This window comes from Molothrus ater, chromosome 3, assembly GCF_012460135.2.
Source record: "Molothrus ater isolate BHLD 08-10-18 breed brown headed cowbird chromosome 3, BPBGC_Mater_1.1, whole genome shotgun sequence".
In the NCBI taxonomy this organism is placed as follows: Eukaryota; Metazoa; Chordata; class Aves; order Passeriformes; family Icteridae; genus Molothrus; species Molothrus ater.
The window spans coordinates 65067389-65088732 of NC_050480.2; the positions used below are offsets into that span (position 1 = coordinate 65067389).

The window sequence follows — 21344 nt, forward strand, 5'->3', positions numbered from 1 at the left end:
TGTCAGGGGGTAATGTTAGGAATTTCTTACTATATGCTTTAAAATTTGTCAGCTTCAAAGACATTACATTAAGGAAAAAAAAAAAAAAAACAGAAAAAATGCAAAACACAGTAGTGTTGGGAACAGATATTTGTCAAAAAAAAAGTCAGCTTTTAGGTATAGGGTAAGTGCCATTTCTGCCCTGTTTCATTAATTATTCATTACCTGGTAGTAACACTTTAATTTACCACTTCAATAGCTGTTCTATATACTACAGTCCCCTCTGTTAGCCGAAGAAATATGGACCTGCTCCCTTACTTTAACCAATCTTACAGCCACACCATACTCTAAAATGTAGCACTGCAATGGTCTCATATTTTCTTATATTTTGTATTTATCTCTGTGTATTTTACTCACCAAGAAAATATTTTCAGCTGTTAGGATTTCTATTTATCTTTCATGCAAAATAATAAAATAACTCACTTCATCCATGTCAGAGATACGGTTTCTGGTTCACCCTGAAGTTTTCAGTTTGCCTCATTTCTCTTATTTAGCTTTAATTCTTCATTAAAGTACACAGGATGAATGAAGGAGATACCTTTAATACAGCTTTGCTACTGTTAAATATCTATTTGCCCCTTTCAAAAAACCCCAAACAAAACTACTAAAGTGGCAAAATGACAGCAACAAGTAGACAAAGGGAAGTGTTTGAGGCAACTCAGAACTAATGTCCACCAAGTGCTTTTTGTTCTGGTGTTCCCTTTAAAGGCTGTTGGGTTGGAGGTGAGCCATTCTTCATCGGATTCCTTTCTCCCCCTGCCTTAAGAAGGTTTAACTTTCACCAGAAAATGTTTATTGTAAAAAGAAAAAAAAGAAAAATAAAAAGAAAACACCAAAAAAACAACCAAAACCAACCAAACAACCCCACCCCCAACCAAACAACTGTTATACAGCCAATGCAATGCGCCAAAGTCTGAGAGGTGCCACCTTGGTTTTCGTCTTTCTGGGATTTAAGCAGTTGTGAGGGGAACAGCTGCATATCTGTAAGTCCAGGGCAGGTGGCCCAGTCAGACGCTTGCCACTCACAATCACAAAGCTGAAAAATCTGACCAGTTCCTTGATAGTCTGAAAAAGTTAATGAGTTCCAATTTCTTCTCCTTTTACTTTTCTATAATGCAAAATAAAAATCCAGTTCAAAACTGCTGAGTATCTTTCCCATAGTTGCATTCAAGAAATAACTTTCACTGCCATAAAAAAATATTCACACCACTAAAAAACCCCCATAATTTCCTCTGTTGCCTGTATGAAGGCCAGTGGTTTTGCATCACCATCCATGATGTCATTTGACTCTTTCAGAGTATTCTGGCTGCAGGTCTGGGTGTGGGGTCTGCTTAAATAGAAGTTCAATGTCTTTGGCTCTCTTCTTGCAACAGAACAACTTTCGTCTCCGAAATAAGTCTCAAGTATCACCCTTGCAATGCCAGGTCCTTTTAAATCCTGTTGTCTTTCCCCGAGCAGCAGGGCCACGGTGGGCTTGGAAAAGGGCAAGGGGGGATCTGAGAGTCTTTGAGTCAGCACATCAGCTCAGAAGGGATCCACCACAGAAGGAGTAACGGCGAGCTGCAAACCAAGACCAGAAGCTGTTACAAACTGACCCGATTTCAGCTCTGAATGCCACCATGTCTAATGGGTAGAGAGCTACAGGGAAGAGCCAGGGGAAGAAGAGTGAAGGACAGCTCTAAAACCAGTACAGATCCTTGCTTTTATCCTGAGGTTGCAAACCTGAGAATGGAGAGAAGAAAAAAAAAAGGAAGAAGAAAAATAGGTACAGGCATTTAAGAACAGAGGAAAACAAATTGCATTTCTTGCCAGGTGAGATCAGTCTAAAGCACGGGATCTCCAGAGCCCCAGAAGGCTGTGAAACAAGGAGAAGAGCCCAAGCCAGACTGGAGAAAGTCTCTCCTATTTAAAGTGAGGACACCCTAAGGAGCCATTAGTGGCTGCAATAACGAAACCAGCATGGAGCAGACTTTCCTTCCCCTCACAACCACTGACTCAGGATCTGTCACTGCTGACTGTGCCTGCGCACCCATTTTTGTCAGCACTACAGCCACACCTTGGTTCCAGACACCCCAACAGGCACCACCAGGGGAAGACCACTGCCTTTTTTCTCACCAAATGCAATTGTGCTTTCATCTCAAAAACTGGAAGGAGAAGGTAATTAAGGAGAGGGGCTAGTTCATGAACCTGCATGGTGTCTAGAAATGACCCCTCAGGGCAGCACATGGATGGGGCCAAGCAGTGACCTTTGGGGCTGCTCCATTCTGCTCCTAGCTCTTGCTGCTCAATGCAGGAACAAGACCAGGGCCAGGACAAAGGTACCTCAAAGCAACCTGTAGCCTCAGGAAATGTTTGTGGGCATCAGAAATTCAAACAGTGTTGTGGAGATGTGATATGTTGGCCTGTCCCATCCTTCCTCTCCGTTCTTCACTTGCCTGGCCTGAGAGCCCCAAGAAGAGCACCCAGGGCAGAGCTCAGGTGTCACACATGGGGCTTCCACCCTCACTTCATTTCCCTACAGCAGAACCTCAGCCACCCCTCCTGAGTCCTTCCCTACTGCTATGGACAGTGTGGAATAGGGAGCAGGGTTGCAGCTGAGCCAAGGGAGCTGGAGGGGCCGAGGGCAGCTCATTACCTGTGTCCACATTGAGGCCAATGCTCTGTGCCATGTCTCCTGTTGCATTGGGGAAGGGGCCCGGCGTCGTCCAGGCCGCAGCAGCGCCCGCTTCACTCTTGCCCAGTTCGCAGGGGGGGCTGACGGGTGCGGACACGGAGGCGGGCGTGAGGCGGTGGGGGCGGACGGAGGCCGTGGGCACCAGGAGTGAGCCGTAGCGTGGGTCAAAGTGGGGCCCGTAGACCTCGTGCATGGCGGCGGGGCGGGGGTAGGCGGTGCTCTGTGTGCCGATGTAGGGGTGGTGGTGGTGGTGGTGGTGGTGGTGGTGGTGGGCATGGTGCCAGGGCTCGGGGCCCCCCTGGTGCAGGTGGCCGTGCAGGGAGGCGGGCGCGTAGGGGTCGGTGGCGGCAGCGAAGGGCAGCTCGCTGTGGGCGGCAGCTGCCAGGGGGCTGCTCAGGCTGGCTGGCACCGAGGAGGGCTGGTACGTGCTGTTCCAGAAGGACGGCGGGAAGATGCGCTGGCTCATTGGAAAGGATCCATCTGAGTGAAGGAAGTGGGAAAGAAGGTCAGCGATGAGCACACACAAGACTTGATCTCCTTTCCCTAGGGCTTTGTCCCTTCCTGATCCACCCAAACCAGTCCTTTCATTCCCTTTATTCCACAAAAAACTGGCAAGGATAAGAACTTGCTCCAAACAAATATGAATTCCTCTCTGACTAAACACCAAACACACCTGTCCTATGGCTTATCCATGAAGCTGCAACTATGTCCTCCAGCTTTTTCTTACTATGCAGATGGGCAAAATGTTGTTACCTAAGGCCGGAGAAACATCTCTTTCCTTCAGTAGTGGAAACTGAGAGCTACTATACACCACTTAAATTTTCAGGTTTGGGTTTTTCTTGTTTGTTTTTGTGATAATCTCCTTGTCTAAACGTTTATGCCCAATGTTTCCTGGAAAGAAGCTGCTGCCTCAATGCAGTAGCAAAGTGGGCAGGAACAGTGAGAGATGTGACAAAAGGCAAGTTTGAATTACTCAAATATCTGGGGCAATTCTCCATCTATTACAGCCATATGTTTCTTAGTTGTATTGTCAGCCTGTTTGGGAAGCCCTCAGCAGAACTTTGGAGATTGGCAGGGCAAAGACAAAGACCCTAAATTTTCTTAGCCCAGTTAGCAACATGCAAGATGGACTGGTGATTATTAATATCACAAATAGATGTTATGTATGATTAATTAGGAATGCACACTGTTCGTGAAAGAAATAAAACTATGTTCCTAATACTTCTTTGCCAGGGAAGTATGTCAGCTCTGAGCCTTGGCATTGCTTAGGAGAAGGGGAAGCAGTTCATGATGAGCAAAAAAACCTCCTCTACTGCCATCAATTCCAGCACTGAATATCTCTCACCCGTGAAATATTTTTGGACATTACAGACAGCAATCCATGCAAGGTCTGGGAAAGCAGCCCTGGCTGAGCTGGTGACCCTGTGAGGGAGGGTTACTGACTGCCCACAAGGAAGTGCCAGTCCCTAACTCTCTGGCAGATGGAGTGTGGAGAAGATTATTCCCCTCTGCCCTGACTACTCTCATGGGCCTGTCCAGTGTGAATCAGGTGTGGATACAGAGAGCTGTGCATAAGCCACAGCCTTGGTCTTGACAGCACATGGCCATGGCCAAGTCTGCAAGCCCTTGTTTTCCAAAACTTAAGAGTCCTTGTCAGCACTCCAGCAACAATCAGGGTGGTGATACACACAGGGCAAGATACGTGGACACACACAATCATTTTCTTTTAGAGGTGGGAAGCTGATCAGATTGTTCCCACATTTGTTTTTTACTTTGCTCCCATCACTATGACCACTCTAAACTGAAAGCTAGGGTCAACAGGGAATACACAGGTCACTCCGTGGGTAGTTGTTCTGTAGCCCTCTCCAGGTACAGCACCTGCAGTGAAAAGACAATTTGTTTCCCCCAACAGCCTCTCAGACTGCTTTCCCCTGGGCCATGCCCCTCTGCATAATCTGAAGGGATTTTTTCTTTCCTTTTTACCCTAAAAGGGCCAAACAGCTGACAGCTCCTAGCCTCGGATCCCAGGGGATGCTCGCCGGGCACCAGCCGCTGGTGGGAGGGAGGAGGGAGCCGGATGCGGAGCCGAGGCGAGGACGAGGTACCGGCCCAGAGGGGGCCCCGCACCCCCCGCATCCCCGGCGACCCCGCATCCCCCGCGCCCCCTGCGCTGAGCGCTCACCCCGCCAGGAGCCCGCGTTCCGCGCCGCCTTCGCGCTGCCCAGGGAGAAGCTGCTGGGCTGGCTGAGCGCCCGGCTGAAGTGCTCATCCACCACGGCGCTGATGTCCCCCTGGAAGTAGGTGAAGAGGACACAGCGGGAGCTGATGTACTCGGCCTCCGGGGGTCGCTCCTTCTCGGGGCTGCAGTCCTCCTCCTTGATGCTGGCCGCGGCGTGGCTGGAGAAGGAGCTGCCGGCGCTGGCGCTGCTGCCGCTCTCCGGGGCTTCCTGCATTTTGGAGTAAAAGGCGAGTTTCTGCAGGGAAGGAAAGAAAACGGAGCCGGTCACGCAGCACACCAAGGTGCGCTGGCCCGCCCTGTGCCATCCGGCGTGCAGCGCCGAGCCCTCTCCCGCGGTCTTCCCGAGAGGATGCCAAAGTCTGCTCCTCGGCTGCCCGCCGTTCCCTCAGCATACACCACAATCCCCACACCCCCATATCGCCCTCTCTAGTCCGGGGGCAGCGAAGGGACTGCAAATAGGGCCGGGGGACCGAAACCCACGGGTGCCGAAAGGGATGGAGCAAGACAGCCGCCGGGTGGGGAAGGCGCGGCCGGGCGGGGGTCACACCGCCAGGTCCTCCGCACCAAGCCCCCCCAAAAAAGGCTCTTTGCAGCTGGATTCGGAGCGGACGGCGGCCGCCAAGGGGCTGCAATGCCGGGGCACGGGCGGGCGACGGCCGAGCACCCACGGAGCAGCGCCGGCAGCTGGGACAACGCGAGAGCCCCTCGGTCCCCGGCTCCGAGAATCTATCTGGTGCAAAGAGTGTCCTGTAACTCGCAGCGGCGAGGTTAGAAGCAAAGAGGGGGGGAAAAAAGACTGACAGTCTTAAACACACTTCAGGGCAAAACTCAGCATTTCCCTGGACACCAAGAAGCTCCAGGTATTTGCTACAAGATTAATCTCCTTTTATTGTATTCCGTCGAGTGCGAAAACAGCGGGCGTTGTGAAGTTTTCCGGATGTTTCCCGTCTTCATGCGCGTTAGCGTGTCTGCAGCTGCTGGGAGTTTCTTAGCAATAAGCGCTGGGACGCGGAGCCCGGGCTTGGCCGCCGCCAGCAGAGCCTTAGGGCGGCCAGCGGGGGAAGAACCGAGAGGACGGGGCACAGTCTTGGGCCAAGCACGCGGTATATTTGATAATGTCACTCGTCGCGACGACCGCCTTTCCTCTTGGCTCCCTGTTCGGCCATTGAGGTAATGATCATCCCCCTTAATAATGTCATAAGCCGGGGTTGAGAGAGTGGTGGGAGGGAAGGCAAGGTGGGTAAAGACATTATCTGCTATTTGCGACGGGTCCTGAGCCCCGCTGCCGGGCGCTGGAGGGGGCACAGGGACCGCTGCACGGCCGGGGCTGCACCCGCCTCGGGCCCGGGGCGCCGTTCTCTACGTCCATCCCCTTTTTCGTTATGCTGGGGGAGGAAGGAATTAATTTCTGGAAGGGGTAAGGGCGAGGGAAAACCTGGGAATGCAGAGGGGTTGAAAGGAAAGCGGCGCGCAGCAGGTGCAGCCGGGGGAGCGAGCCTGACCCACGCGGGACCGTGCGCGTCCCGGCGCCAGCAGATCCCCGCGCAGCACTGGCCCTGCGTGCCCGGAACATCCCCGAGGCCGGAGCCATCCTTTCCTTGAAACCTCGGCATTAGCTGATACCCGCGACCTCCCGGGCGGAGCTGCACGCAGCGGGGCGGCGGGACGTGGCTGCAGCTCACCGAGCCCCCTCGGGTCTCGCCGGCAGCCCGGGGAGCCCGGCGGACGTCCCGGGGTCCCGCCGCCGCCGAGAGCGCCCCGGGACACGGGAGCATCCTGTAGCCCCTTGCTCCCCTTCGCGGCCGCGGTTTCCTCCGCCAACGCCAAACCGGGCAAACCCCGCAACCTCGCGTCTCTCTTGCCTACCCCGCTTCCAGAGCGGAACTCCGGAGCACCCCTCCGATGCGGCTGCAAAATCTGTGCACCAAGAGGCTTCCGTGGCAGCGGCCGGGATGCGGCGCGCCGGGGTGAGCGATGCCCCGGGAAGCCCGACCTCGCAGCCCCCGACGGTCCCCACACACGTCGCTACCCCGACCCGCCGCGCTCGGAAGTAGCCCGCCCCGGTAAATGAAAACAAACAAGCAAACATTTTAAAACAAACGAACAAGCAAACAAACCCCCTAAAAATCCTTCTGGGGGTTAAAATCGTCCCCTCTCTCCAAAGGCATCCCGTAGTCCGTCGTTTGCCGCCGGCGTACGTACCCTGCCGAGCCCCGCGCCAAGGTGGGATGCGGTTCTGCTCCGCTCACCATCGCAGGCTCCCAGATCTTCCCCCCTCCCGCCCTCCCTTTCCCCTCCCCTTCTCCTTTTCCCTTTTTCCCTTTGGTGAGGCCCCAGATGGCCATCCTCCAGACGATACCCCTCCCACCTTCTGCCTCTTCACCGCTGTCCCCTACACGTACCTGGTGGTAGGGGCTGTAGGCTGCCGCGAAGTAGGGCTGGGAAGGACCGTAGACTTGGTACATAACATCCAGACAGCTCATGGCTGGCCGCGGCCGAGAAGTATTTTTTTTCTCATCAACTCGTGCTCTGCAAAGTGGAGTAATGCTTCGGGGGAGGGAGGTTCCCGGGGGTTAAGAGGCACCACGCTCTGGTGGGAGGAGTGAGGGGGGATGAGGCCGCGCTGGGCTGTGCTGACACCCCCTCCCTGCCTTCTTTCCCTGCCTTCCTCCCTTCCTATAGCGTGGCTCCCTCCCGCAAATACGCCGGGACTGGAGGGGCTCCCGGGCTGCCGGGGGATTTCAGCCCCGGTCCGGGCGGGTGGCAGAGGCGGAGGGAGCAGGGAGACCCCGGTTCCGCAGCCGGGACTGCCCGGGAGCAGCGGGGCTGGAGGCGCAGGGGGAGCTCCGGCCACGCAGGAGGCTGGCGAGGTGCGGGGGGAACCGGGGGTCGGCGGAAGATGAGGGCTTACCCAGCGGGTCAACCCATCTCCCGCTGCTTTTGGTTTTATTTCATTTCTTTCATTACATTCCACGTGCCTCCTGTGCCGGGTGCTGCCCCGCTGCCCCCGGGGTGGATGCCCCTGCCGCCCGTCGGCCCTCGCTCCTGGCCCGGGCGAAGTGGAACTCCGGGAAAGGCGGGGATCTGGGTGACCCCATCCAAATTCCACCAAGTCCAGCGTTCGCTGGAAAATGCCACCTCCAAAGCCACAGGAGTTGAGAGGTCTGATAAACCGAAGGAGGATGAACCAGTTGCTCCCGAGGAGGATTCTCCCTAGAAACTTTTAAATCATTACAAATCCCGGAAACGGCGATGCTTTTGCATTTAATAGAAACTAAAACAACGCCGGGGGCAAAGTCGCGTCAAAACAACAAATTATCGTGAAGGTAAACTGGATTTACTCCCTGGCTTTCTGCTGAGTGTGACACGCAAAGTTGTAAATAGGTGAATATATCTTCACTTCTCATTTTAAAGGAGTTGCATAGGAGGCAGATTATTTTTTAACAGAGATGTAAGTTCTCGTTTCAATATCAACTCTTTGAAATGTTCAGCTTCATGGTACGGGTCACAACTAATGTGAGAAGAGACTCATCTTGTTTTCTTTCAAGCACCTGTAATAAAGCAGAAGAAATATAAGAAATGCAAGGGAAATAATATTACTCAGTTTTCAAATGCTGATTGGTTACAAAAGTATTGGGGGAAATCTGAAAAGAATGAACACTATGAATTTTGAAGACCTGGAAATATTTAAACTAATTTTAGTAGAAAAACATCATATGTAAAACAAAGCATTGACTCTATTTTGTTTTCTTCAAAATGCAATTTTTACATTCCAAGTGTTAGAAATTGTTTTGAATGCCCGCTGTTCACCAAAATCATATTTCAGTGCCTGATGATCATGTTTCAATGTTTTCTGCACCAGGTGCAGGGTTTAAAATTCATATTTAAACAAATTTCTTTCTCTGTATTCTTGGGAGTTTGGGAAATTTGTTTTTCATACTGCAGTGCAGCCTGAAACACTGTGGCTGTGACTTCTGCCTCAGTGTTGTTCCTTCCCCCATCAGAGCCAATTTTGTGTTGGTGGTCAAGAAAATGAGGGAATGGTCAAGAAAATGAGGCTTTAAAATAAGAAATGTACCTTATAGTCTATACTTTTATTTATCCTGAGCAATAAGCAAATAATCATGGTAGAGGTAAGGACTCAGTCTGTGGCTGGTGTCTAAATTAAAGCAGTCAGCTAAAGAACAGCCCTTCCCTCCTCACGGCGAGAGACCTGAAGGATCTCACTTGGGACAACGGGATCTCACTTCTCCTCTGTGTCCCTGCTTGTGAGAGGTAGGAAGCTTTCCCAACACACACAGACCTGTGCCTGTTTCAAAGGTAATAATGTGCTGAGCATGATACCAAAAAAGGCCCATTTCTCAGAGGTTAAGTCCAATGAACACCTGCTCCAAAGACAGAGAATGCCCTCCTGCTCTTCAGACCAGCCCCTCACCGGGACTCTGTGCCATAGCAAAGGTAAGACCTAACACTGGCCAAGGCTGAGCACTCACTTGTGTGGGAAAACCCACAGTGTAAGAGCAACATGTGTGACTGGGTGCTGTGATGTGACAGATGATCTCCCCCTGGAGAATCTCTCCTTGGGGGCTGAATTCAGGGGTTTTACCTCACACTCAAGTATATGCTAAGGGAATCGGGTCTGATGTGGCTTGGTATGAATTAGATCTCTTTTACAGACAGTTATTTGGCTGTAAAACTATGCAGTGTAAGACACAAGTAAACCTCAATGTCTTAATGCAGAGAAATAAAAACATTCATGCAAAAATGCAGGCAGTATTTTGCCTCTTTGGTGAGTCTATGAAATTAGTCCTGGTATAGGAAATTATCCTGGGAACCCAGGGTCAGAAACTATATTCACTAATGATCTCACTGTGCACTTACAATTATATAAAAACAATCTTCCTTGGTCTTAACTAAAGAATTTTAGGTGGGTTGAGTCACATAAGGAATTACAAAAACTTGGAAAGAAACAGCTGAGTTGCCTCAGAGAGAAAATTATGACAGCAGTAAAGGAAAGCACAATTTTAGAAAGGACATGGGTTAAGAACTGGCTGTGTCCCATCACAGCACTAGCATGGGCCTACTCCTAAGCCATACACTGGTAAATATTTCACAGCAGAAATATGAAAAGGAAATCTTGTTCGGAATAAAGAATGATAGGTTCTGATAAACAGCGAGATGCAGAAACTTGCCTCAGAAAACATTCCTATATAAAGCAAGTCAGTGTTATCTTCTAGCTAAGCTGGAACTTTTTACGAAACAAGAATTGGGTACTACCGTGAATGGTTCACCAGACAAGCAAACAGACCATGAAACAAAACATCAACGTTCAGAGAGACTGGGACAAAAACATGGTAGCACTGACCACATTAGTTGCTCACCTTCCCTGGAAATCCTACATCCAGTGCCAGCCTGCCAGCCCCTGGTGTGTGAAGGTTTGAGCACTGAGTATCACGTTAAATTAAGGGATTAATTGTTTATCATCCAGAAGGGACATTTCTGATATATCATTCTTGCTGTTCATAATATACTTTTAGCTCAGGGAGACTGTCACTGTTTCCAGTAATGCTTTTCCAAGTAGAAGATACCATGAGGTGGGTAGAGAATCCAGCCCTAGCTGCAGCAATTTGCCACTCTGCTAAGCAGCCTTCAGTGTTTTTCTCTTCCAGCTTGGGTTGGCTTGGCTTCAGCCTCCAGCTGTTGGTTCATGTAATGCCTTAGTTCACTTATCTAAACAACCCTTTTGTAAGTAATATTTTCTCTTATGAAATTGATTTTATTCCATATAATATTTTTTCCTGCCAAAATAGATGGAGCTCCTTAACTTTCTACTGCAATTCCTCTAATAGTTTTTGTACCATTTATTTGCAACCTATGTAATTTTTCAACATTGTTCTAAAAATATTGAGGCAATAGTTTGCTATCTTTCTAGTGTTTGTCTTGCTGAGAAATACCCTCTTTGCAACTGATGATTATAACTATTGGGTTTTTTTGCCATAACACAAATTTAAAGACATGACACTGATGTGCTCTCCCACTGTGATGACCACTGTATTTTCAGTTTTGATACTACAAGTACATAAAAGACATGGACTGCTTGGTGATGAGGAGCCGACCGCATTGGGAACCTCCTGGAATTTCTTCTAAACTCTTACATATCTGACTGAGATTGCAAGTAACTAGGCTGAAAACTGTGAGGGTCCCATGTGAGCCTATGACACCTGCTCATGATGCCTTGTGTAGTCATCCTTTCTAAGACATTTTCCATCACTTGTCTTCTCTGGTTGTAGATGTGCAACTCTCCAAACAGCTCCATTCATGTGCTGTTTGCTCTTGAGAATGCCAAGAGGTTCAGCAATGGGCTCAGGTATTGACAAATGTCCCAGTTCTCACTTTACTCACCAGCCTTCTTGTTACTATGTTACCTGCTAAATTTATTGGTGTGATTTCATTTCAGCTTTCAATTTACTGATGATCTTCTTGCACAGTCCACAAACAAACTAATACAAATATTCCTATACGGTGCTCATATACTGTACTCCTATGTGACAGTAGTCTTATTTCTAAATACTGAAGACTGTGTGTTGACTTGTTTCTTGTATTTTTTGTCTATTTGCTGTATCACCTATATTGAGCAGTGCCTCCTCCATGGGATGATAAGCTCAGTTTCACTAATCTTCCTATTCCTCCTCTCTACTTTACTCTCTAATGCCTCAATCTGCCTGTAGGACTCAGCACATACTTAACTTACAGCTGAATGCACTACTTGTGAGATTAGATGGGTCAAATTTGGCTGAAATGAATTAAGATAGATAATGCTGTTCCTCTTTCTTATCTTGTCAGTCTTTGTGCTCCACATCCCTAAAAGCTTTTTGTTTTTTAGGGCTTGGCAACTGTTACCACGGTGTTCTCAGGGATGTTTTTGAGGTCCAGCCTCTGAGTCTGGATTAATGCAGATGACTTTAGGCTCAAGAGCTTCTGGCTTGGTAGTTTTTGAGGATAACTGACATTAAAGATGAAAAGTCAGTATTATAAATATAGTAAAACACAAAGTAAAAATCAGGGGATGCATATCACTGATTTCATTGTCTCTTTCACTGTCCTGAAAAACCCATGTTTCAATCTCAGAGAGCTTGTATAGTTAATTTTGATCTTCCTTTGAAGGTATGATTTTTTTTTCCCCTTTTCCTATTTTTCCCCTTCTCCTCTAAGAACTAACTGTTAGCTGCTCATTATCCCCAGGCTCGGATCCTGTTTGGTGTGCGTTTGTGCATGTGACAGCACGTCTGCTCCAGTGACACGCTGTGCAGCAGCTGGAATGCACGCCGTGATTTTTACTCCATGATGTATTTCCAGGGGAGCTGCAGCCCAGCCCAGGGTGCAGCATCTGGCACATGTCACTCACCCGTCCTGCCCAGCCCTGACGGGCCAGAGGCATCACCTGTCTCTCCTCTACTGATGGCGGCAGATGAAGAGATCATTGTGCAGGGCTGGAAGGGAAATCCAGAGCTGTCATGAGGGAATACATTCACACGCGTGAGAACATACTGAATGCATTGAATTTAGGGCTTGATTTTGTGACAGGAAAGTTCATGGAAGTTTTTTCCCAAGTCAGCACAGGAATAGACTCTGCTTTGCCCTCAGAGGCAGAGGCAGCAGCTTTTCTGGTGCAGGTGTTCTGGCACATTCAGATCTGAGCTGAATCAGTGTGCACCTCTTTCCCCCTCTCAGCACTGACTCACCAGAAGATGAATCTGGCTTGTTCTGAAATTCACTCACCAAGATGTATATTTTTTGTATTTGTGTGTAATATCTACAACACATATTTTTTCTCTGCTCAGAGCAGGAAGGTAAGTTCAGTGAAAAATTTCCTTAACAATCACCTCCATACACAAAATAGGGGGGATTTATGTTTTATTTTACTTTTTTAAAAAATTCCTTCCTGTGAAAGCAGAAAAAGGCTGTGTCTGCACTCTTTTGAGGTTTCCTAAGCACCAGCCCTATTAATACAGGCACTAAACTCCTGATGTAATAGTGATATATAGATCCCCTGCAATGTCCAGTCTCAGTGATTTTGATTGCACAGTAATACCTTTGCACATTTTGTTTTGAAAAAGAAATTGGTTTTATATAAGGGCTTTAATTCCTGTAAATGCTTTCATTTTAGAAGCATCTTTCTTTCCACTCTTCTAGACAATATTTCAGACAGAGGGAGGTAGGTGGCAGAGGAAGACTGCAGCTTGAGAGAGTAAGTGGCTTGATGCAAGGAGCAGCAAGAAAATCAGGTTTTCAGCAGAGCACAAACAGGTGAGGTATGTGTCTTTTAATGTCTGTAGACTGTAGTGTACTGCCAGCAATATGAAGCTGGGATGAGGAAAAGAAAGGCTCTCATTTACTTCTGTGATTAAGTCTTCCTCAAGTGGAAACTTGAATTGCTCAGGGTGGGCAATATTATATCATACAAAAGGGGCTCACTGCTTCACTTCTGTTTTATTCAGTGTGTATTTGGCTAAGCTTTGAGAGAATCCCACTAGAAAATGGTAACAGACTATACTTTAGCAACAAAATTGCAAAATAACATAAAAAGAAAATTCATAGCAAAATACTGGAGGTGGAGCCATGCTACAGGGAATTGTGTTCTCGTTGCCTGGAATTGCCCCAAATAATGTAGCTCCTGGGTTAAGTGTAAATAGAGGTGATTTCAGGGCCTGGAAAATGTCCTGACTTTATGAAACTGCACAGAGCTGGCATTTAATTTTTTTTAATGGTTATATTTAATAGAGAACTTAGTCCTCACAGCTGCAAAATCCAACTCCATCTTCAGAAATGAGTCTTGAAAAACAAACAAGAAGGAGTGAGGAAAACAACAAGAAAAGAATCAACAAATATACTGGCAGAACAAGTATACACTGTGTAAGGGAGAAGGGGACAAAAGGAATGTCATTTGATTTTTATATCTAGATATTGCAGTCCCGTCCACTGAAAAACAGTGTATGCATTGTCATATTGTAGCCCAGATGGAAATTCTGACTTAGTTTCATATTGGTATCTGTGTAGATTTACCTCTTTTAATATGAAAATACATTAGTATGCAGATGACTTATTTGTAACAAAAAGCAATGCTTCAGACTCTATTGAGGACATGAAGTTTGTGCCCCATGCCCTTGCTTGCACATAAAATTATTAGAATAAGCATGAAAGAAATGAAATCCCACACCAAAAGCACACCCTCAAAGACAAATCATAATGCTCATATCAGGGCTCGTGTGCTGGGATTTTCATGCAGGATGACCCTACTTTTTAATAAAGAATCTCTTCTCATGCTGAGGGAGGCACTTCCTTGAATTGCCAAGAGTTTTACACATACATACATATGTGTATACATACATACAATATGAATCAGTCAGTGAGCTGGCACAGCAGGTAAGAGCTTAGAGAAAGTAAGCTATTCTCATACCTCTGCTGAAGAAAGCTTGTGTGCATTAAAGAACTTTTTGTCTACTGAGTTAAATTGATGGAGATACTATTCTAACAAATCAAGGTTTTGAAATGCAGATCCAGTTTTTATAGCAAGGTAACAGAATGCAATTTTCATTTCTGAAAGATAACACAACTGAGGAAAACATTAAAAATTACCTTTCAATTTTTCTTGAGGTTCTGTATATAGCTGGTAAGAGCCAAGCACATGGTTTGGCACATACTTGGAGCTACTGTTTCACAAGAAATTAATAGACAGGACTCATTTAGCCTCAGAATTTGGCATAATATTTGAATTACATTTTTCAGAAATTGATACAGACAGTTCTCTGGTGAGATGGGAGCATGGTTTGTTGTAAAGGAGAGTATGAAAGCTGCAGAGCTGGCCAAATGCAGGGGGCAGCAGGAAGGTAGCTCAAAGCCGTTTCTGCATCCCTGTCTGTTGAAATAATACAACTGCTGTACTAAATAGATTGGCTTGTCCACCATTAAGGCATCAATTTTTGTTATACTGTTTATTGCTGGTCACAGGGACAATTTTACCAGTCTGTGTGCCTCTTGTCCTGATTTGCTCCTTTATTTCCAGCCTGGGAATAGGCTGGAACCTGGCTTTAGTGGTTTTGCTGTGCAGGGATGCTGCTGCCTCCAGGAGCCCTTGCACACCTTCCTGGGGAAGGCAGGTACTTGCTGAAGCACGGCCGAGGGTGATTTCCAGGGCAACCAGAAGCACTCAAGAAAAAGCTCTTGGGGAAAGCCTGCCATCAGCTCCATGCTCCAGAGGAAGATCAGGGCATTCAGGAACCCCTTACAGCTCTTTTCTCTCCCACATGTGGTGTGCCTTGTCCCAGGGACAGGAGCTTGTCTTTCAGCGTGTGGCTCCAGCCGGCACGTGCCAAACCATAGTTCAGTCTCTTGCCTTCCAGCACCAGCAAACTCCACAGTCCTCACATTCCTGCCACATGGGACACCCCCTCCTGCCTCTTCCCACATGGAGCACAGTCTGCTGCCTTGCTCTGGGGCAAACCACACACCCATTGTTGGGTACTGTGCTCTTTCCCAGGCAAGTGTGTTCTCATGGTGGAGGACAAATTTTATCATTCAGCAAAATGCACCAGGTGCCACGCTCCAATCACCTGCAAGTGCATTTACAGTGTTTGAGGCCAGTGTCAGGAAAGATGTCATATAACCTATTTGCTCCTATTTTCTCTCTTGCCCTGCATTCTACACGTGCAGAATTATGGTTACACTGCTTCTTTTCTGCTTGCAGCCAGGTTGGGGTGTGTGTCCTGCTCTTCACTGAAGCTTCAGAAGTTGGTTGCAAGTTCTCTCTCATGTTACTTTTGTGCATTGCCCTGGCACAATGTCAAAAGTCAAGTTCCTCAGAGAATAGGGTCCATCATTTCAGTGTTCACCAGTTTGCCCTGCTCAGGGATCCTTCCACCAGGATCCTAAAAGCAACTGCCTTGTGGCATCCTACTGCTATGCTCCTCTTACGTGAGAAGAGCAAGATGACTCCTACTCCACGAATTGTATGTGTTAATCTCCTAAATCAGTAATGCTGCCTCGCAGCTTTTGCATAGATGAGAGAAAGCTGGCACAAGGGTAAAATGCATTTTCCAAAGGGTATTCAGGGTATCCTGACACTGCATGCTTTTATCCAACTAGTTTTATGAGCTTTAACCACCACTATGTTTTCTTCTGCATCTCAGAGAACACATGCTAAAGTAGACATTTCGCACATAAATGAAACACTAAGCAGAAAAAAATATCATCCTCACTGACTTAGTAAAAAGGCAATTATCTCTTTACCAACACATTTATTTCTTCCACTCTATCCTTCTGTACTCACAATTTGTCCTAAAATGCAAATCAGTAACAAGTTTCTTTATCAACAAAAAGAGTCAGTACTTTTGCTTTTAAGAAAGAATAAAAAATATGTAAAGTATGTGTGAAAATATGCCCAAGATATATAGTGTTTTTTACACCAAAGAGCTTCAAATATTTTAAAAGGTGTAGTTTACGTGTCTGCTAGACTATTCCTACCAAGATTATTCATCCATTTAATAACTACCTACCTACCTACTAGCTTATTATATACATTTCTGAAAATTATCAAATACCTAAGCAGAAAAAATTTGAGAGGGATATCATGGAAAGAGAAGCTGAGCCAAGCCTTCAGACCTAAGGGACATGATTGGGAAAATTCTCAATCAAGGACTGGAAAGAGCATTTTGTCTTTTGTAGGCATTGGGTGGCCTGAAAGCTAATTTGCAGCAGTTTCATGGACAAAATTCACCTCCAGTCTCCTTGGGGGACTCATAATGTTTCCAGGTTGCTGTTGTCTTTTGTAGAAGTCCTTGATCAAAACCTAGGACACTAATTTCCCACAGCTCAACTGAGTTAATACTTTTCTCTTGTTTTTAAAATTCATGTTCAAGAGGGACTGGAAATCTACCTGTATTTGGAACTTTTGGAACACCCTTAAAAATCCCCATCACACGTTAACTACTATAAGCACTGTGACTGATCCCCCTTTTGCTCTGGTGTATTTGGTAGTTTTAACAGAGATTTCCCTGATGCTGTTGCTTTTTTGGTGATGATCCTCCTGTCAAAGGAGGGAACTTTCAGCTTATGTCTCCCTTCTCTGCCAGAGTCCTCCTTTCCACCCTTTTTGCTGGAGCCAGCTGGTGATCCCAGTGTGGTTCCTTCAGTTTCTGTGGTGAGACTTCACTCTGTGCATGCCTTCAGCAGGTGAACTTCACTCCTGCAGGCCCAGTTTGGATTTGGACATTTTCCTAGGAAGCTGTACCCTCATCTCAGCCCTGCATAAGCAGCATTCCTGGTGTGGATGGCCAGCTGGCTGTTACAACCTTTTTTCACACCATGCTATGTAAAACTACACAGGGCAGGTCTTGTTGATGTGTGAAAAATGCTTCTAACAGCCTGCTCCCATGTGCACTGAGGTTTCCAGCTTCACAGACTCCCTGACCCCCAGTGAGCAGCAGTGCTGGAAAGAAGGAAATGCTTTGCTATAGGCAGGGAATGGAGAAGAAAATGAGGGCAGGAATAGGCTTGGTTTTCAGAAGTTTCCAGAAACATGCTGATTGAGGGTTGGCACTGTGGGACAAGTGCCGTAAGAATGAGCCTAAAGAAGCACTTGTAATATACACCGGTCTTTTAAAAAAATGTTTTACTAACTGGTTTACATGTATTGACTACTTTCCACTGATCAGCTTGCATACAATGCATGTACATTTGGCTATTCTGGATGAATGGGGCTTGTGACTACTCAGAGTGGCACACCACTGGTGTATCAGTCACATGGGATGTAACATATGCCAGATAAACATATTCTGACATGCTGTCACAGAGGGACAGTTGGTTGTGAAGGAGGCAGTAAAAGTGGTTAAAAAGTGCATGCATGTTCATGTATGCAAAGATACATGCACACACATATGTGTATAGAAATATAATAGAGAGACAAATAGATACACACAGAAATATTATTTTTCCTTCTCTGATAACCATAATGAAATTCTGAAGATGAGGATTTTCAGGAACTATGAAATTATTCACTAAAAACTGGGAAAGGGGTGCTTTTCTTAAAAAATTGTGAAACGTAACATTCAGTTGAAGAACTGCCTCAACATGAAAAGTGTGGACAGGCCAGCAGCTGACGCTTCTCTGAAACCAGAAGATGCCAAAAGCAAGTCTTTCTTTCTCTCCTAGAGGTCATGGAAAGTTGGTGTTCCTAGAAAGCCCCTGGAAGGGAACACTTCCAATCCCCTTAGACTGCAGCTGTTCCTGCACCACATACAACTGGATGATTGGACACCTTGGCCAAAATCTGAGTGGAAAAACCCAAAAGCACTGCTCATGTTCATGTGGCAATGTCTGGTAGAAGTGTAACAGTGGCACATACTTTGGAGGAAACCTAGTCTCTGTCTGTTTTCTACATCAAATCAGATATCTATGCCATGAAAAATTCACTCACAAAATCTAATTTTTTGTTATTAGAAAATCCAAGGCAACTGGGGCTAAAAATATTTGCATCTGTTCATGAATAGTCTGGACTTTAAAATGTCAGTAATCTGTCAGGATAAATTTTTGTTTCTTTTTCTTTAGTTTTTGCTTACTTTTAGAGCAGATTGGAATGCTCCAGTTTTTTTCCTGGGCCAAATTTTTGAACCAATAGGAAAATACTGACCAAATATGGAAATATTGAGGAAAAAATATTCCACACTCATTTCATCTCTGGAATACTCTTTCACTGATCAGTCTCACCTGTGCTAGAAGATTACATCTGTTAGTGTGTAAAGTTTTTGGAAATAAACTCTCATTGCATATGGCACAACTTAATCTGAAAATGAGCTGTTAATTGAGAAAGGCACAGGGGAACAAGGTTAGGAAAGAAATGGGATTCATTGGAAAGGGACAATTTATAGTTCATGTGGTAGAAGGTCATCCAGTTATAAAAATAGTCTTTAGTCACTTCTCCTTACTCCACTTTTCTGAACCTGCCTGTTTGCCTCTGGTGTGCCGTGAGTGTGGTATGAACAGATCTCTGGATGCAAAATAAAGTGTCTGGGCAATTGGTTCTGGCATGGGACAGCCCTCAGGGAGCTGTTGGAGAGAATATGTTTGGATTACAACCTCTCATGGTTTATGATAGCACTCTTGATTAGATCTCAGCCGCTTCTCATGGTGGGAAAACCATCTGATCCAAAGAAGAACTATGTTTTTGCAGACCTCCTTGGTATGAAGGAGGCTTCGGTAGGGTAAAGGATCTATTCCAGTCATCTAGCATGGCATCTTTACTCACATGTCAACTGGAAGCTGAGAAACATGATCCTGTTAGATTTGGACATGCGGTGGAGACAGACCTATCGAGGATTGATAGGGAATACACTGTATGGGCCATAATTGTGCCTCACTACAGGTTTTAAAAAAAAATATGATGAGGAGATTTCTGTTTCATTACTCGTTTGAAGATGTTGAGAATAAAAACATTTTGACTCTTGGCTCTGCTTTTGCCATTGGGACAAAATCAGGAGCAAAGAGAAAAATTCAGTCTAGATTTACATTAATTCCAGATACCATCCCATGTTTTATGAAGTCCTGGTCCTATTTGAAGTCCTGTTTTATGAAGCCTGGATGCAGATGTGAAAGCAATCCTGCAGCCCTGGATTTACCCCCAGTGAGCAGAGTCTCATCCACTGACTCCCCAAAGACTATTTTAGAAAGAAATGCTTGAAGCAAGACATAGAGATAGGGATCTCTGTAAAATGTACTCTTAAAGACAGTCTTGTATACATTGGTTTCATGTTATATAATGGCATGTCAAACACGGTCTGTCCCAGTCTGAGGACTGAGCCCTTTTCACTCAGCACATACAGTATCAGGCTGGTAACAACCCCATGCCTTGCATGGATGACATATTTTGGTAGACAGTGAGAGGCTGGACTCAGAGCTAATATAGAGAAAACAAGAAAGACATAACATGTAAAAGAGTATTTCACGCACGTCCAAATTATGCCTGTAAAAATTATTCTTGTGAGAAAAATAGCACAGAGCAGGGAGGAAGGAGAGTGCAGTGTGGTGGGGCGGACAAAGAGCCAGCTCAGGCAAGCCTGGGTGAACAGCGGTTACTATGCTATAAAAAATGGACATGGCAAATGTACTGCATTTGCTAAAGGCTCCATGAAACTCCAGGGAAAACAGAGCGTTCACAGAGTGGCTCTGCCGACAGCAAGAAAGTTTCATTATTATTAGTCATATGCTGAGGATGTCAAGGAATTTTAAAGCCGCACTCTTTGCATTTTTAGAGGTTATTAATGAAATAGCATAGCAAGGTGAATTACATTAAAATATTTTTCTAACCATTCCAGAAATCTTGGTCCAAGTTGGCATAGGGGGCTGGCAAGTGGTGAACTTTTGACCTAAGCTCAGATTGCTGGGAGACACATCCTCCTTGTTAGTTTCGGGTGACAGTTCACTGTACTGGAGGGATCCACTTGTGTGTAAAGAGGCGAGTGGGGGAGGAAGATTTAGCACTGCATTTTCACAGTGGCAAGAAATTCCATCCAGCTCAAATGTGTTTTGGCCCACTGCCCGGCTCCTTGTCAGACATATGACCATCACTCGGCTTCCTATTTCTGGCCCAGGATAAGCAAGCCCCACTAGTGGTTAAAATTAGGCAACTGACCTGTGACAACACATGTTGACTCTCCAACAGAGGGTAGACATATTTAAAAACCAGAAAAGAGCTAGACACACCAAGATTTAATGTCAGCGCCATGTGCAATTCATCAGTTTGGGCTACTATAATTCAGATAGCAGCTGATCTACTTCATGGAGAAGACTTAGCAGGATTTTCTGGCTTCCTTCTGACCAAAGACTTCCTATAATGATTGCTAAAGAGAAGATTATGCCATTATTTTTTTCATGGTAGAAATCCATAGCCCTGGCTCCTCACTCTGTCATTATGTAGTTGTATGATGGAAAATTTCTGAGAATAACAAACCAGGACATCTGGTTTACACAGACCTATACTTTTGTTGGAAAGTTTATTTCCAATTGAAACAGCAACAGACTAGGTGGTTAACAAGGAGGCATTTTCCATTTGTCAAAAACAAGTCAGTCAAAAAATTTGTGCACATTTGGATGACTTTCTTGAATTCAATACTCTTATAGCCATTACACTTGTTTCTGCTGTTATCACACCTACCTTTATCTGCTTGGACAATGACATTGGTCATGGCAGCCTGTCTGTCAAGATCTCATACAGTTCTCTGGGCTTTATTGCACTTCCCTAGAGCCTGAGATACCCTCCTTGAATCCATTAATGAAGACTGGCTTTCCTTGAAATCCCTTCCTAAGCCTTTTCTACATGTTGAGGTATATCCAAGAAATTAG

The 21344-nt window shown here is 46.1% G+C and overlaps 1 protein-coding gene across 1 annotated transcript; it reads right to left on the bottom strand.

Moving 5' to 3' along the window:
- Window positions 1-591: 591 nt before the first annotated feature.
- Window positions 592-7435, bottom strand: VGLL2 (vestigial like family member 2). Its single transcript, XM_036379358.2, has 4 exons — window positions 7355-7435; window positions 4896-5187; window positions 2675-3193; window positions 592-1599 (listed from the first exon to the last, which is right to left on the bottom strand). Exons 1-4 carry the CDS (start codon window positions 7433-7435, stop codon window positions 1559-1561), a joined length of 933 nt encoding a protein of 310 aa, XP_036235251.1. The 3' UTR covers window positions 592-1558.
- Window positions 7436-21344: the final 13909 nt, after the last annotated feature.